We start from the raw sequence: 16,222 nt of genomic DNA on the forward strand, positions 1-16,222 counted from the left end.
TATAATATGTTTAATAATACAGTATAAGTTTAATACAAATCCGTATCTGAGATCTATTATAAAGTAAATCTTGCATGAAATTTCCAACGCTTTTAGAGTTTGCAACGCTTAATAGAAACGGCGAACTCATTTATATTTAAACTACATATAGAAATATGTAAATTGTAAATATACAGGGTCTAACTGAATGTGATGTATAAGCATTCATGTGGACAATAACTGAATTTTACGATGATTAAATAAACGAAAAGAAAAGATAGAAATAAGTAGAAAAAACCTGCTACTTTTAGTCGTGACAGTAAAAATGTTAATGAGTGCAAATTTTCTAGGTGTTACAGCTAATAGAGTTCATTGAGTTATACAGACTGCTTGGCGCTAGCCATGTGACTCTATACAACGACACTGTTGGCACGGAGGCTGGATGTGCTCTTAAGTACTACGAAGCTAAAGGTCTCGTGACCGTGTTACCTTGGCATCATTTGGACATGATTTCGCAGCGAGAAATTCGCACGGAAGGACTGTTCGCTGCCCTGAACGATTGCCTTTATCGATCTATGTACAAATACGAATACGTAGCGTTAGTGGACCTGGACGAGTTCATTATACCGAGGCACAACGACACGATCATTGATCTCATTAGGTGAGAATTTGTTAATTTGTTATAATTAAATTTATGATTATTTAATATCTTTATACATAATGTGTGAATGTGCCAGATGTTTAAAACTAAAATACCAAAATTTTGAACAATGATTAATTAACATACAATCGGAATGAAATGTAATTTTATACAAGTAACTGCGTTCTTCTGGTCATTTTCGACTCAACTATATGTTTCTAGAGAGTATTTCAAACTCAAACAAGACATGAAAAAGTTCTGATTAGTATGCGTGATCTTTTGTTACAGCATCATATTACATATTTTCTTAATCCATTACAGATACTTTTTAGAGTAAAATTGAAACACATATAAAAATTTTCAAATAAACTAAACTAAACTTAAATGAAGAAATCTAAGAGGGAATATTTAATTATAAAAAATAATTATTAATATAAAAACAGATTGGTGCAAAGATTCGTTTTTCACTTTCATAAAAAATATTTTGTGTGTGTTTCTGCCATTGAAACACAATATTCACATCTGTAAATTACGAATCGTACGAAATATATAGGAATATTTGGATTGAAAAAGAAAACACTCTATTTCAAGGGAATTAAAATATTAGAATTATTAGAAGACAAAGTTCTTCGAACTCTCAGATCATATTGGTTTTAATGCAATATGCAGATAAATTAATAACCGACAGCATTATATAACGGCCTTTATATTACAACCAAATATATCTATAGTATATTTTATATTAGTTTTACGATATTTTCTGATACAAAGTCTTATACATGACTCTTATTGGTATCCGTGTACCCCGATTTAGAGACGAGAGATTATTGCTTTATATATTTATCATAATAATCTAATTGACTCAATTGCTTTTTTTAATAATATGGAGATACTTCAAACATATCAAATTCAAATTTATATGTATAAATTTTATATATCCTAGATACGTACATTATAATATTGTATATGTACATATTTTATATAAAATTCATTAGTTGACATTCTTTTGCAATATTAAATGGTGTCATTATTTAATCTTCGACGACGCAAAGAACTACGTGCATTAAATAAGTAAAATTTACGTTTCTACTAACTGCAATAAGTATTTTAATATATTAAAAAATGTAAATGTAATATATTAAAAAATGATACTTCAGCAACATTGTTATAGATAGGCATATAAAGCAATAATTTCTCGAATATCGATAAGAATCATTATATTTTTCAATTAATGTAAATAAAAATAAAAATTTTATATTTTAGATGGATGAGCAGTCGTACAAATACAAAATCCACCGGAGCGTATTCCTTTCAAAACGCATTCTTCTATCTGCAGTGGGTGGACGATCCTTTCGTGATGGCCAGTCGAACACCCATAGAGGCAGGTTTGATTACTCTGAAGAAAACCAGACGTAGAACGAAACTGCATCCGCACAAACAGCGCTCGAAGTATATTTGCAAGCCGCAAGACATTGTGGAAGCTGGTAATCATTTTGTCTGGGAATTTATTCCGGGGCATGGAACTCTGAACGTTCCATCGGACGCCGCAATTTTGCATCATTATCGGGTCTGCGAATTCGGCGGTGATGATTGTATAAAGACTCAATCGGTAGTCGATAGAACGGCCTACAAGTACAAGGATAGACTGGCCGAAAACGTTGGCAAAATCTGGGCAGACCTAAGCACCGATTGTTCGTTACCAAAGTTAGAACCAGTGCCGGCGATGACGCCGCGGATAAAAGCAAGCCCCGTGTTAAAATCGGTCAGGTAGCGAAAGACTATTATCGATACTCTTTGGGATATTAGTAATTTTACTGGTACCCCCAAGGTAGCAAGAACCTATTTCTATAACTACGGTGGCCCGTAGTTTTCCTCCAGCGAAATCCAGTTTCGACTGAGAGAAGAGAATTGCAGAGAAATTCGGGATTTATGGGGTACCATAACGCGTTTTTTCTACCTTTTGCGGTCCACGCCTGATAAATCTCGTTTTGGAAACACGGAGAACGGTGCCTGTTTAACGATGAGCCAAATGATGAAATGAAGTGTGGTAGCCGGTAACACTGTGAAAGGCGCGATGCTCATTGGAAAGCTGACGAATAATATTTTTCTACGTGAGGAAGACTCATGATCGATCAGGAAAGTACTTACATGACGAATGACTTTCCCGAGCGATCCTGTATCTCTTACGCTATGGTGCTTCTTTCACGATTTTATACGGTATTATATTTATGTACGAGTTTCCTTTTCGTTCGAATGAAGCCGAGCTACATGAGAAACCGACTACCTACTATAGTAATAGGACTCTAGAAGTTACCAAGCAGGGCCTATGTTTACGGTCTACATTATCGGCTATAATGTAAGATATCTGACATTACATTGTTGTCTTGTTGATACGTTTCTCTTTCCTTTTTTTGACACCTATAAATCCGCACAACGTATAAAGAAAAACGTACGCATATCCATAGGATCAATACTTATACTCGTAGTTTATGTATGTATAATATGTATCTAGAACATCTAGTACTTAAACTGATAGTAAACGCGTAGAATGCGAAATGTTTTTAAAATGCCGTTTAAACATAGTCGATTTATATCCGATCGGTTATTGACACTACGAAGGACGTTTCAATTCTAGGAAGAATTTGTTCGTCCTTTGTCATGGATTAATATCAGTTGTGTTTTATTAGTTGCGTTTTACAATTTTATTTGTTGTCGAACTGCCTCGCGAATAGTTTTTATCAGCCCCTTAAAGTGATTTTAGAGAACGTTGTTACATAATAGGAGCTACATTTCAAGAAAAATGTGATTATTAATTGTGCTCAGAATGGATGTAACAAAGGAGGAAGTATTACGGTCAGCTAGAGATAAGAGACTACAGATTTGAGCGTTATGACAATGAATATTGCAAACTGTTTCTATTTCTTTCATAATGTCACATTTTTTACGCGCACATACATTTATGTATATATGTGTATACACTGAAGTGTACATACATTTACGTACACAACATGTAGGATAGGTGAATACGTACATGTGATCGGTGCTAAGCCACAATCAACATGCCGTTTGGTCATGTTGAGAAAGTTAATAAATATTATACGACGACAATATGTATTTTGATTCCCTTGAAAATATATTTCGTAAATATAAGTCTGGAGTACATGTACAATTATATGAATAATTGAATTTCAAATTATTTAACACGCGTATGTCATATATATACAATAATTATATATATATATTATATATATATATATATATATAATTATATATCTTAAGTATTTTTTACCACCGTCAAAATTATTCGATCACGACGACTAATAATATATTACCTTTTATTGACACCTATTTATAGTTATTGTAAAAATGTGCGTATAGAGATCGATAATTACATGGACGGTATATTTTGAAATTTTTGTAATTGTTTTTTGTAATCGTTAAAAATCCTCATCCGAATGATCTAGCTTACTAACGGCTCGTTTTTCTTGTCCAACCTTCAAATCAAAATTCCCAATTTCTGGTCCTCCTACAGAGTCTAGAATGTCATCATCATCGTCGTCATCGAGATCACCATCGATTAACAAGTCACTGTCACTATCAAGCGAGCCACCACTGTCATTTGATTCTTGAATGGTTCCTCTCTGACGTCCAGACATACTTCCGTAAATACGACGCTGTGATATTTGTGTTCTCGATGATCGACCAGCTATTGTATTATAAACATGTTATAATAGTTATTATAACAGTTATTATAATAGTTATTATATTAATTTTGTTAAAGTAATTATATATTATAACAAGCTCTTAAATGTTGAGAAGAAAACTGCACTATATTTTTACCTGATTTCAATCGACTACTTGGTGTTGTTTTCTCGGTATTTTGTTTTTCTGTATCAGCGAGAGGAGGCGGAGGCTCTTGAAGATTAATGGGTAATATGGAATCATTTCCTTCCATTATACTTTCAAAGTTAGCGTCTTCTGCCCTCATTTTTTCTAATTGTTTTCGTGTTGCTTCTTGCCTATTATGAGTCGGAAAACATTATATTATGTTTTCTGCATAGTAAGTATTAATTTTTATTATTTATGTATGTACCGTCTTTCAAATCTTTCTTGTTCTGTCTTAGCTGCATCTTCATACAGATGTTCAAGGTATGCAAGATAACGAAATTTTTGAATGTAGTCGTCATATAAAACTCTTAATTCAACTTCGAGCTTCTCAAATTCCTCCATGAAAGCTGGGCGTACCTTTCTTAATGTTTGCAATCTCTTTTGGTTTCTGTCAAGCTCTGCGCGTCGTCTTTCGATTCTTGTATCCAAACTTTGCTCTGTGTCCTTTAATCATTACAGAAATTATAACAGAATATTTAGAGATTAGAGAAATTACTAAAGAATATTTCAACATTCCAAGAATAAAATGAAGAGGTAGTAATACCTTAACGTTCTCAATTTGTTTTTTGGTGTCATCAATTTCTTTATGTACATTTTCTATGACACTTTTCAAGGCCATCTCAATTTCTGTGATGTCAAATTGTCTAGCAACTTTTGAGTTACGAATCTCTCTGAGATCAACTTCACGACCTAATAAGTCAAAAAGTGATGCACCAGTAACAGTCAACTGACTGGCTAACTGTCTAGTTGATTTCAATTCATTTACTTTATTGGAAATGTCAAAACTAACTGTACTAAAATTATCATCAGACATTATACTGTTATTAATACTATTATTTTGTGCATCGTATAGTAATGTGGCTACTTTTAGTAATTCTTTTACAGCATAGCCATCAGCTTGGTATAATTTTTTTGTATTTAATTTGACATTTGTTTTTAAAGCCTGTATTAAAATCATTTGACAATGATAAATTTCAGTATAAAACAATAAAAACAACATAATAGAAACAGTACAATATTAATTCACTAAAAAATACAAATATTAATTTGCTATTTTTATTTTTTAATAATTTCGTTAATAAGAAGTTGATACTTCCAGAGAAATTTAAAATTAAAATTAGAAACTAAATTAATTAAGTATCTTTTCTATGCATGCTTAAAAAGTAAATAATAATAAAGAAATAAACATAGATGGCAAAAATATAAATTATAAAATTCAATGACGGAACATTTTATTTTCATATAAAACTAAATATGAAATATAAAACTAAAAAAATTAAAAATTACAAACTGCAAGTTTTATTACCATAAATTCAGCAACTGAACGTATTAATGAAATACGCTCTTCTTCGGTATTATGCTCACTAGATATATCCGCATCTGGGTCAAATCTTTTAAGCAGCCAAACAAGAATTTCAGCAACCAGTGGAAAATTTGGCAGTCGAAAATTTCCAACAGAAATTAATCTAGGATAACCAAGGACTCGCATCATTTCCGTAAAATCTATAAAAAAAATAAATATAATTATCGTAGAAGCATACGTTATATTGTAACATCTATTTTAAAAAAGTTGTTATGTACTTCTCAAGTCACGAAACGACATTTTTCTTCTAAAGACAAGTTTCAAATAAATCGCAATACTTTTCGTCGACTTTCCATGTTATGTTTTGATTTACGTTGAGCACGTTGTCAAGGAAACATAGAATTTCATACATAGTATATATAAGTATATATAAGTTTATTATTTTTCTTTGAATCATAGCCTCAAAAGAAGGCCTTTGAAAATATTACTCAAAATTTTGATTCATACATTTTTTCTACTTCTGTTGTAACCAATACATATCGAATTGAGAAATTTAATTGAAATTATAGTAACTAAATCGTAATATATCAATTTGTTTTAAAGAATTCCAAGTTTATATAATGTAATACTTATTTATATATGTACATATGAATAATGATACATATTGGTATTCAATATTTACATCAGAATGACAATTATTAATTAGTTGAATTATTTTTTTCTAATGTCGATTAAATATAGATTTAAAGAAATTAATAAAAGTTAATAAAAGTCAAATTAATGAAAAAGAAGAAAACCACCATCTAATATTAAAAATCGCTAATATTCAAAGTCATTACTGTTATAATAATACATACATATATTCTATGATTACATATTTTGTATTCTATTTCATTTATTGAAAAGTATATTGTTCTATGTACAACATATAACATAAAGAATATCAAAAGTCCATAGTAGGAGCTCCTCTAGATTGTTTGATCTCAGAATGTCTTCGTTTTTCAAAAAGCCTTTGTCTTGCTGCTCGAAGATGCTGTTTTCTTTTCATTTCCAAAGTTTCAGGAGGTATTTCTGATGGTGGTTTTGCCACTCCCCATATTATTTCTCTCAATTTTTGAAGAGCGTCAGCTAAATTTAATTGCTGTGATCTTGTTAACTCTGACTTGATTATTAAGTAACCCTCTTTCGATAATTTATTTTTATACTGTAATGATATCATTATTTAAAACCTTTCTTATGTGAAATTAGTACTTATAGCTGTTAAATTTGTTTGTAGTTGTGAAAAATAGCAAACCTGTTCCAATAATCTATTTCTAATATCCTCTGCTAGCCACGTAGCACTTTCTACATGCAACCTTATATCTACTTTACTATTTGTGCGATTTACATGCTGTCCTCCAGCACCACTGCTACGACTATAGGTGATATCAAGTTCTTTAATTGGTATATAGCCATCAAATTTAGCATTTGGATCATCAGGAACCTGAGAATATTATGCAATTATATAGTAAAAATAATTCTTAATTATAAGCCTTTATATTTCATAACATATAAGATAATTTTAAAAAATTGTTCAGTCAAAGATACATGTTAATTTTATTTTAAACATAAATATAGAAAATATTCTAAACAAGGATTTGAATAAATAATTAAGAGATTTCGTACGTAAAATCAACAAAATAAAATGTACGAAATAGTAGATTCTAGTACGTTAATAAATTATAATAAACTTACGAAGGTTGGCGTAAACAGTTTTAAATTGCTTGTGGGATATAGCTTATCAAGAGAAAAGGCACTTTTGTAAGCAACGGCTCTTCCAAGAATGCAAAATTGATTATGCATTATATCTGTCTTAAAAATTCGAGTCCACTGTCTGCTGACAATATTCATTTTGTCGTTTCTTTAAATTTTTAAATCATACCATAACCTATACCGTGGTAATAACAAACGTATCATCTGAACATTGCTACTAGCGCTATGGGTTCCAGAATCGATTTTTACAAAAATTTTTTGTATTAATTTGATATTTCGATTTCAATGTATGTTAAGTCGTCAGTGAAAGATGCTCTGTTTTGTGCCTATTTAACGCAATATTAATTTGATTTATTATAAAAAGTGCATGATATATTAGTGGTTAGTGTTCTGTTTATGGTGATTATAATAAAGCACGTGGTAAGATATTTCAAGTAAGCAACGCCAGTAAGTTTTTCAATGCCTTAGTACTTTTTATAAGTTAAAGTCAATTCATTTTAATTCAGTTCTCAATATCATGTTTCAAATATTCTCGCATCAATAGGATAATTAGGAATGATTAATTTGAAATGATGTAATAATATGCTAAAAACTTATTACAATTTCTTGTATATATGTACGTATGTATTGTAAGTATATATATGTAAGTATTAATATACAAGGCAAAACTATAAAATTTTACGTAAAATAGAAATCAATTGAGAGAAACAGAAACCAATAGCAACTAACAAACAATAACGAGTAAATCGACTAATTTCGAAATTTGAACAACTCTGTCTTGATGATTTTACAGCCTATATGATCACATGGCACTGTTGCATTTAAATATTACTTCAGCTAAGACAGTTTGAATCTTCCTGGAAAGAGCTGTGTCCAAAGGAAAAAGATTTCTGCCGTTTCGCCAGCATCGCAGCTGACTTCAGGATGTTGCGCTAATACTCGGAAGATGAAGTAGTATTAAATGTAACAGTACCAAACGTAATGTGAATTGCGATAGGAAAGGGACAATTAATATATGAATTAAGACCTTTGTGATTTTGTTAAAAAACACTTTTACTTTCGAAAAATGAAAGTAATTTCAATTACTGAGTGTTCACCATTATTCATTTTTTAAACATCTCAATTAGGCATTATTCTTTTCCTAGGTTCTAAAATTGTTGGAATAACAAACTTCTTTTTTGAGGTAAAATCTCTCTCGCAATTTTTATTTATAAGATTCTAGTTTTAAGATTAGTTAGTAATCTTCAAAAAGAAAAACCTCGAAAGTAATGTTTCCAAAACTATAATTTCTGCAACATATTAAATATTAAATAAGTATATTCCAAAAAAATCTCTACAAAACCCATTTCATTCATTCAATGCGTATAAAATTCAACAAGCACTTTTAAACTCACAATACTATCAGATAACAATACCAATAGCTGCTATCGCACAATCATTCTCAATAATATTTAAACTTTCGGACACAGTCGTTTAATTTTTAAATTGTTCACCCTTCGAATAACGAGTCCATTTATGCGCACAGTCAGAAATGTTGCAAAATTTCATTGGTTAGTTCATGGTGATTCAATCGAACCAATTCTTGAAAAAATTTATGATAAAAGTTTACTGGTGATTATGTATGAGTTGATACTGCTGATAGCATTGATATGGAATTGCAATTATCGTAACGTTACGCGGACGACGTGCGTTTATATATTTATGATGATTACACGTATGTACACTAGCATCTATAAGTGTGGTCAGTTTAGGAGTAACAGTAGATACTTAAATTTGATGAAAGCGTACAGATGAATGACGAATTAATTAAAAGCAATATTTACTATCTTTTTATGGGACTAGTAACATATGAATTTAGGTTGGTTATTAAAGGTTATTAAATATAGCAATAATATATGTTACTATTTAATATATATTCTACTACACATATAGTACTAATTGTATTAATATTAGAAGTCTTTCTATGAGTTTAGAAGATCCTTCTTAATCTGACTTATGATTCAAAAATCCAGAAATCTAAAGATAAAAAGTTTACCAAGTAACAAGATGATTCTAGAAGGTTTGACAATTACAAACACCAGCTTTACTACGATACTACATATCACATTTAAAAAATTAATATCATCGTGCCATAATGTTTTTATATATTCCATTGTACTCTATCGTATCTTATATAATCTTATGAGTCTATTCTTACATACGTAGTTAAGGTGATTATAAAGGTGAACGGTCATAATTTGATTTATCTGTAATTTTAGAATTAAAATATATCTTGAATAAAAGAATAAATAAGTTTCTGGATATTTTTGTATGGTAGTGTATATGTATTACCACGTATGCGATTTAACGTTCTCCACTTGTTGTGATTTCGTCTAACAAGGAGCATCCGATAGAAAGAGCAAACAGAGAAGGAGTGGACGAGAAGGACAAAAAATGGAAAGAAGGATTGCTTTTTTTTTTTTTTTTTTTTTTTTTTTAAATAGTTTATTTAGCCAATATTTGATTTTTTGTACATTTTTGAGATTCACAATAAACAATGAATTGAGTATAGTGTGTTTAGGCAAAAGTACCGATACGCGTCGGTACGACGTAGCCATGGTCTAATATGTGTCGTGGATTTTCGGTTTTTGCGTTTATTTTTTTGTTTTTTTGGGTTTAAGTCGCATTGGTGCGTGATTTTTGTGTATTCTTGTGTGTGTTGTATTTTGTCCTGAAACTTGGCCGCAAAACAGGACTCCTCGGTGTATTACTTTTATGCGTTGTGGGATTTTTGGGGGGGGATGAGAGGGAAGGGGAGGGGGGTGTTAAATTATATTATTTACAATGATTATAGTATTTACATATTTACAGTACTTACATCTAGGTTACACGGTGGTAGGAATGGTTTTTTTGTCGAATTGGTAGTTTTCACTTATATTTTCTTATGGGTTTGGAATCCACCAATATTTTTTTGTGTTTCTTCTGTGTTTGTCTTTAGTGTCTTTTTGGGGGAGGGCCATGTTGTACCTCCACCTGGTGTCTGCAGTCAGTCCGTTTAAGTTTTCTTCGTAGAGTATTGTTTTTATCCCTATTTTTCTTTTTATGTGGAAAATTATCGGGATATTGTTTTGGTCTTGGAGGTAATTTTTTTCGTCTAGGTATAGGAACGCTTCTGGGGGGATGTAGCCTGTTGTCATTGTGTTTTTGTAATATAGTACGTTTGGGTATAAGCCGCTGAAGATTAGGCTGTTTTCTTTTATTTTTGACGCTTGTGCGAAATGATTTCTTGCTAGTTTTAGTATGTGACAGTCAATGCGGTGAATGTTGGCTAGGTCGTAGATTTTTTTGTTTTTTATATATTTTTTGTATCCGCTCTGTTCGGATCTGTACGCATTTTGGCAAGCTCTAATGCATTTTCTTTCGAAAACGCGGATTCTCTCCATTAGCGATGCTGGTATGTTGTACCAGATTGGGCAACCGTATGTTATAATTGGTCTAATTAGTGCTTGGTAGCATAATGTTTTTACATTGCTCTTGAGATGTTTCGAGTAAAATAATCTTTTTGCTCTCCAGAATGCTTTATTGGCCTTGGCGAGTTGGGTTTCTATGTGTTGTTTGTAATTTAGTTTGTCATCTATGTTTATGCCTAGGTACTTTACGCAGTTTTTGTGTGGTATGATTGTCTCTTCGGATGACTTTTCTTTTAATTGGAAATTTTTGCAGTGTTTTCTTTCTGCTGGGCCGATTTCGCTGGTTTTGGGTTTGAACAGTATGCTTTCGCATTTGTTTGCGTTGATTCTTAGTTTCCATGTGTGGTAGTGATCGTTGATTTTGTCGAATAGTTCTTGGAGGTCTGTGTTTATTGTTTTAGTTTTGCGGCCTGTTACGTAGATGATTAGGTCGTCTGCGAAGGCTATGGAGCGTTTGTGGGTAGATTTGTTCATGTCGAACAGGTTTAATATGTCACTGTTGTATATGTTGAAGAGTAGCGGGGAGTTTACAGTTCCTTGTTGGAGTCCGTTTTTTATGGTGAATTCTTTGTTCGATGTATAGGAACCCTCGGTCATTAGGAATGTTCTGTTTGTAATCATGTCCCATATTATTTTGATTAAGTATCTCGGGAAGTTTTTTTTTATTAATTTATAAATGAGTCCTGTGATCCAGACTGTGTCGAAGGCTTTTTCGAGATCTATTAAGCAGGCGGCTACTCGTTGTTTTGCGTTTAGTGCCCAGCAGATGTCTGACGTGAGTTTGTTTGTCGCGTGTAGTGTGGAGTGTTTGTGTCGGAAGCCAAATTGGTTTTCTGGTATAATGTTTTTTTTTTTGCAGAATGTAGTTAGGGGGTTATTGATGACTACTTCAAATACTTTGCTTATGTAGGGGAGGAGACTTATTGGTCGTAGGTTTGTGAGTGATGAGCCGTCTTTATTTTTTTTTGTGATTGCTATTATTTTGGCTTTCTTCCACTTTTTCGGGAAGTATGCGTTGTTTAGCGCATTGTTGAATATTACTGTGTAGTACCATTTTATTTTGTTTGGTAGGTGCTTAAGTGAGATGTTCGGGATGCCGTCGAAGCCGGAGGATTTTTTATTATTTAGCTTGGCGAAGATTTTGTTTAGTTGGTTATAATTTGTAAAGTAATTTATTTCTGTTTCTGGTTGTTTGGGATTGTCTGAGGTGTTTTCGTTTGAGAACGTGCAGACTGTTTTGTTTAACGTTATGTCTTGTTCTATTTCGTTTTTGAGTTTGTTCGTTTCTGCGATGATGATTCTGTTTAATTCTTCTCGGCCCATGTGTTCGTTTTGGGTATGTGTTTTGGAGAAGTGGGTGCCTATGATGTCTAGTTTTTCTGTTGTTTTAGTTATTATGAAGTTATTCTCGGTGTCTTTGCTGGTTTTGTGTATCTCTATACCTGCTTCTTGGATGAGAGGAGCTTTCTCTGGAGACAATTTGAGCGGAGTGCTGGGGTTTTGTTCTTTCGGTCTGAAGATTTGATTTATTTGTGGGAACATGTTGGCTGAGTCGTTTTTGGAGATATTTTTTATTTTGTTTGTCCAGTAGAGGTTTATAGAGTTTGCGAATTCTTGTTTCTGTTGTAATTTTATTTTGTGTAGTAGGTATTTTAGGTATTCTAATTCCTCTCTTTTGTCGTAAGAGTAGTTGTGTTTTATATTGTTTATTTTGGAGAGTATGTAGCTTTTGTCTCGTTGTAGTTCTTTTATTTTGTTGTTGATATATGGATCGCAAGAGTTTTTTTGTTTGAAGGTTGGGACGGATTTTTGGAGTGCGCTTTGTATGTGTTTTTCGATTTCGTCTATGTATGTGTCGATTTGTCTGTTTGTTAGGTTGACGTTGTTGTAGATATTTAGGTCGCATTTCTGTTCGAGTAGTTTTTGGAATTTTTTCCAGTTTGTCTTTTTGTAGTTGTACTTGGGGGTTTCGGTTTGTGTTTCAAGTGTTAGGTAGTCGGATGTGTTTTTGTTTATCTGTAAGAGTATGGCTTTATGGTCGCTGTCGTAGTCTAGGGTTTTGAGCGTGTTATTTGGTCGTAAGTTTTGGATTTTTAGTCGTGCATCTGTTAGGCATATGTCGAGGTATGAGCCTCCTTTTGGGTAGGAGGGTAGCTCGGAGCTGTAAAGGTTTGTTTTGTAGTGTATGCTTTTATTGTCTAGCCAGTTTCTGATGAAGTTTCCTCTCGTATTGTTTAGTGGGTTTTTCCAGCTTGTGTGTTTTGCGTTAAGGTCGCCGGCTATTATGTGGAAGTTTTCTTGTTTGTCGAGCTGTAAAAGTTCGAAGAGGTTATTGAATTCGTCGTTAAATTCTTTTTCGTTTCCGTAGGTTGCGTAGGCTGCGGTGATGAGTAAGTTTTCCTTTTTGTTTATTTTTATTTTTATGGTTGTCGTCTCCAGGGTTTTAAAATTTGTTATTTTGTCGTTTTGGATTTCTTTGAATTTCAGGGGGTTTTTTATGAGGATTGCCGTTCCTCCTCCTTGGATAGCGTTTGGTCTGTCGTGTCTTATTATGGAGTAGTTTTTGAAGGATACTTTGTGTCTTTTGTTCAGTTTTGTTTCTGAGATGAGTACGATGTCGGGGGTTTCTTTGTTTATTAGGGTTAGCATACTGTATCTTTTTTGGTTTGAGATTAGAGAGTTTGCATTTATTGCAATTATTTTCAGGTGTTTTAAATCTAATTTGGATGTTTTATGTTGTGTTTGTTGGTTTGGTGTGTTTTGGCTAATTGTCGACTGCGATATCTAAGGAGTTGAAGATGGTGTTGAACCTGTCTTCGTGCGATGATATTGCATTTTTTAATTCGTTGAGTTGTATTTGTTGTTGATTTAGTGCTTGGATGGTACATTTTTTAAAATCTTCGAAAGCGTTTAATATTATTTGTTGAGGGATGATCTCGGTTGTAATTGGGATTTGGTTTGCCCGCGAATCTAGTTTTGGGTTTATTGTGTGAGGGGGGTTTTCGATTTCCTGCTTTGGTCTTGCTTGTTGTTTCACTGCGTCCGAGAACTTTAGTTCTGGGGTGTATTTTCGGCTTATCTGTTCTAGTCGTTTGATTTTTGTTTCTTTGTCTTTTTTAATTTTTTCTGAAAGTTTTTGGCGCAGCTCTATGATTTTGGGGCACCCTTTGTATGACGCGGGGTGTCCGTAGCTTTTGCAGTTGACGCAGAATATTTTATCCTTTGTGATTGTATCGTCTTTTTTTATTTTGCACTCGCCTGGACCATGGGGCTCGGTGCATTTTACACAGCGGTAGATTAGGTTGCAGTTTTGTGCTGTGTGGCCTAATCGTTGGCATTTGTGGCATTGGGTAATGTCATTTTTTCTTATTTTTTCCCACGTTATTTTGTAGTAGCTTAGTCTATTTATTTTTTGTAATTTCACGACGTTGCTATTGGGGGATACCTGTACTATGTATATTGGGAGCAGTCTGTTACTTTCCCTTGACTTTCTTGTCGAGAAGCGCGATACTTTCGTAAACTGTATGTCGTCTATTTTTAATGCTTGTAAGTCTTCTAGTATTTCTGTCTCTGTGAGGTTAATGTCTAGTCCTTTTAATAAGAACGTGTGTTGTTTTTGTGCTTTTGGTGTGTATGTGTAGAACGTTGTGTTTGTTGTTATCAGTAATTCTTTTGCTTTAATGTAGTCGCTTAGATTATGTAGGTATAGAGCGTGTTTGTTCGCGTGTATTCTGTTGATGTGAAAGTTTCTGATTTTGAGAGCGTCTTGTAAGAGAGCAATGGTGTCTTTTGGGTCTTGATGCGTTATGTTGATTGGCGGGGGCCTGTTACCTTTTGTGGGTGGGGGGGCGTCCTGTTGTTCCTCTGAGGGGTGGTTGGTGGGCTGTTCCTGTTGTGCTTGTTCCATCGGTGTCTTTGTCGGTGGGGGTTGCTCTTTTGGTTTGATCAGGTGAGTATGTTGATTTTGTGGTGTCGGCGGCCTCCTAGGTGGGGCGAGGGGGCTGTTTGTTCGTGTGTCGTTTGATTTTTCTTGGGTGTGTGGTGTTCCCACTGTGGACGTAGTCCTCCTGTTTGCTTTGATTCGCATTTCATTGTTCTTCCTTCTTATGGCTTCCACGATCGCATTTTGTATTGTTGATTCTTTTGTTGACGTTGCTTGAGTGTGAATCTGTTGTTGTGGTAAGGTGGTTTTCTGTGTTTGTAACACTTCAAATCTGTTTTTTGTTGGTATCACTGGTGAGGGAGGGCTTCTTGTAGTTTTCATGGTTTTGCTTTCTTTGACGGTGGGATCTTGTGTATTGTTTTCTTCTTGGATTAGAACGAGATCTTCTTCTGTGTTTTCCGGGTTGTCTGGTAGTCTTTTGGACCTTCCCACTAGTTTTGGTTGTGGGTTGAGTTTCCGCGTTTTTTGCGCGGAAAGTCTTATGCTAATGTTGTTTTCTTTGTCCGTTTTTGGCGAGATTGCTTTTCTTTTACTCGTTTTTTTTGTTGGGATTACGGAGGGTTCCGTTTTTTTGCTTTCTGCTTCATTATCGATGTCGCCTATTTTTTTATTTATTTTGTTGTTATTTTTTTTTTCCTATTTATAGCGATGGTGTCACTAATCAATTTTCCACTTTCTGTCACTTTTTTATTTTTTTTTCACTTAGACTTTCTCTACGCGAAAGATTGTCTAGTTGGCGCGCGCACTGTACGGGTCTGGGTCAGCTGTTCCTTTTTTTTTTTTAGGGCTGAGAGGTCCGTTTGGCTCGGAGGTTCGCAGTCGACTGGAAAGAAGGATTGCACAATTTTCCGCGTGACCGGAGCCTGGTGGAACGCGCATGTACGTACAAACGTACGAATATGCGATTTATCTCGTATGTGTCGCGTGACGGCTAGATTCTATTTTATAGGTGACTGTGTAATTCATGATATGGTTGTCGAGTAAAATACGTATCTTCGTGCCACGCGAACCCAAGTGGCTAGCGAACCTGCTTTCGCGTGTTTCATACATTTTGGTGTTGATTCTTTCAGGTTTAATGAGGAATTTTCTAAATATTTTATCTTCTAGGTTCTTTCTTTTTCTTCCTTCTTCAAATGTTGATTATTTAGATAATTAGAAGAAAAGATATATATATATATATATATCTTATTATATATATATATATATATTTATCTTATTATATATATATATATACAGTGCTGGACAAAAGTATTGGCACAGCAAGATTG

General features: G+C 33.4%; 3 protein-coding genes across 5 annotated transcripts in view; 1 reads left to right on the forward strand and 2 right to left on the reverse strand.

Annotated features, from left to right (window-relative positions):
- LOC132904506 (beta-1,4-galactosyltransferase galt-1) overlaps positions 1-3,727 on the forward strand; it is a 149,959-nt gene extending 146,232 nt beyond the window's left edge. For both annotated transcript variants that reach the window (XM_060955071.1, XM_060955070.1), the window contains 2 exons: positions 330-640; positions 1,883-3,727. In XM_060955071.1, the coding sequence (XP_060811054.1) occupies positions 330-640; positions 1,883-2,390 (819 nt within the window). In that variant the 3' untranslated portion in view covers positions 2,391-3,727. The remainder of the gene's footprint in view (positions 1-329; positions 641-1,882) is intronic.
- Positions 3,728-3,898: 171 nt separating this feature from the next.
- Positions 3,899-6,788, reverse strand: LOC132904507 (clusterin-associated protein 1-like). Of its 2 annotated transcripts, XM_060955072.1 has the most exons (7): positions 6,668-6,745; positions 6,089-6,330; positions 5,814-6,010; positions 5,052-5,450; positions 4,713-4,951; positions 4,460-4,638; positions 3,899-4,325 (listed from the first exon to the last, which is right to left on the reverse strand). In XM_060955072.1, exons 2-7 carry the CDS (start codon positions 6,108-6,110, stop codon positions 4,057-4,059), a joined length of 1,305 nt encoding a protein of 434 aa, XP_060811055.1. In that variant the 5' UTR covers positions 6,111-6,330; positions 6,668-6,745; the 3' UTR covers positions 3,899-4,056. The 2 variants fall into 2 exon arrangements, with proteins under 2 accessions (XP_060811055.1, XP_060811056.1); XM_060955073.1 differs by lacking the exon at positions 6,089-6,330 and having other exon boundaries at positions 6,668-6,788.
- Positions 6,615-7,783, reverse strand: LOC132904508 (large ribosomal subunit protein mL62). The gene is made up of 3 exons (XM_060955074.1): positions 7,545-7,783; positions 7,105-7,293; positions 6,615-7,014 (listed from the first exon to the last, which is right to left on the reverse strand). The coding sequence occupies exons 1-3, from the start codon at positions 7,698-7,700 to the stop codon at positions 6,754-6,756; spliced, it is 606 nt and encodes a 201-aa protein (XP_060811057.1). The 5' UTR covers positions 7,701-7,783; the 3' UTR covers positions 6,615-6,753.
- Positions 7,784-16,222: the final 8,439 nt, after the last annotated feature.

The sequence above is a fragment of the Bombus pascuorum genome, chromosome 2 (genome assembly GCF_905332965.1).
Source record: "Bombus pascuorum chromosome 2, iyBomPasc1.1, whole genome shotgun sequence".
NCBI classification, from domain to species: domain Eukaryota; kingdom Metazoa; phylum Arthropoda; class Insecta; order Hymenoptera; family Apidae; genus Bombus; species Bombus pascuorum.

Excerpts from the sequence above, each read along its gene's own strand:
- LOC132904508 (XM_060955074.1), bottom strand. The coding sequence starts at position 7,700 with ATGAATATTGTCAGCAGACAGTGGACTCGAATTTTTAAGACAGATATA. Across the intron at positions 7,294-7,544 it reads AACTGTTTACGCCAACCTTC|GTTCCTGATGATCCAAATGC; the intron begins GTAAGTTTATTA and ends TAATATTCTCAG. Across the intron at positions 7,015-7,104 it reads GAAATAGATTATTGGAACAG|TATAAAAATAAATTATCGAA; the intron begins GTTTGCTATTTT and ends ATATCATTACAG.
- LOC132904507 (XM_060955072.1), bottom strand. The coding sequence starts at position 6,110 with ATGTCGTTTCGTGACTTGAGAA. Across the intron at positions 5,451-5,813 it reads GTTCAGTTGCTGAATTTATG|GCTTTAAAAACAAATGTCAA; the intron begins GTAATAAAACTT and ends ATTTTAATACAG. Across the intron at positions 4,639-4,712 it reads CAAGAAAGATTTGAAAGACG|GCAAGAAGCAACACGAAAAC; the intron begins GTACATACATAA and ends GACTCATAATAG.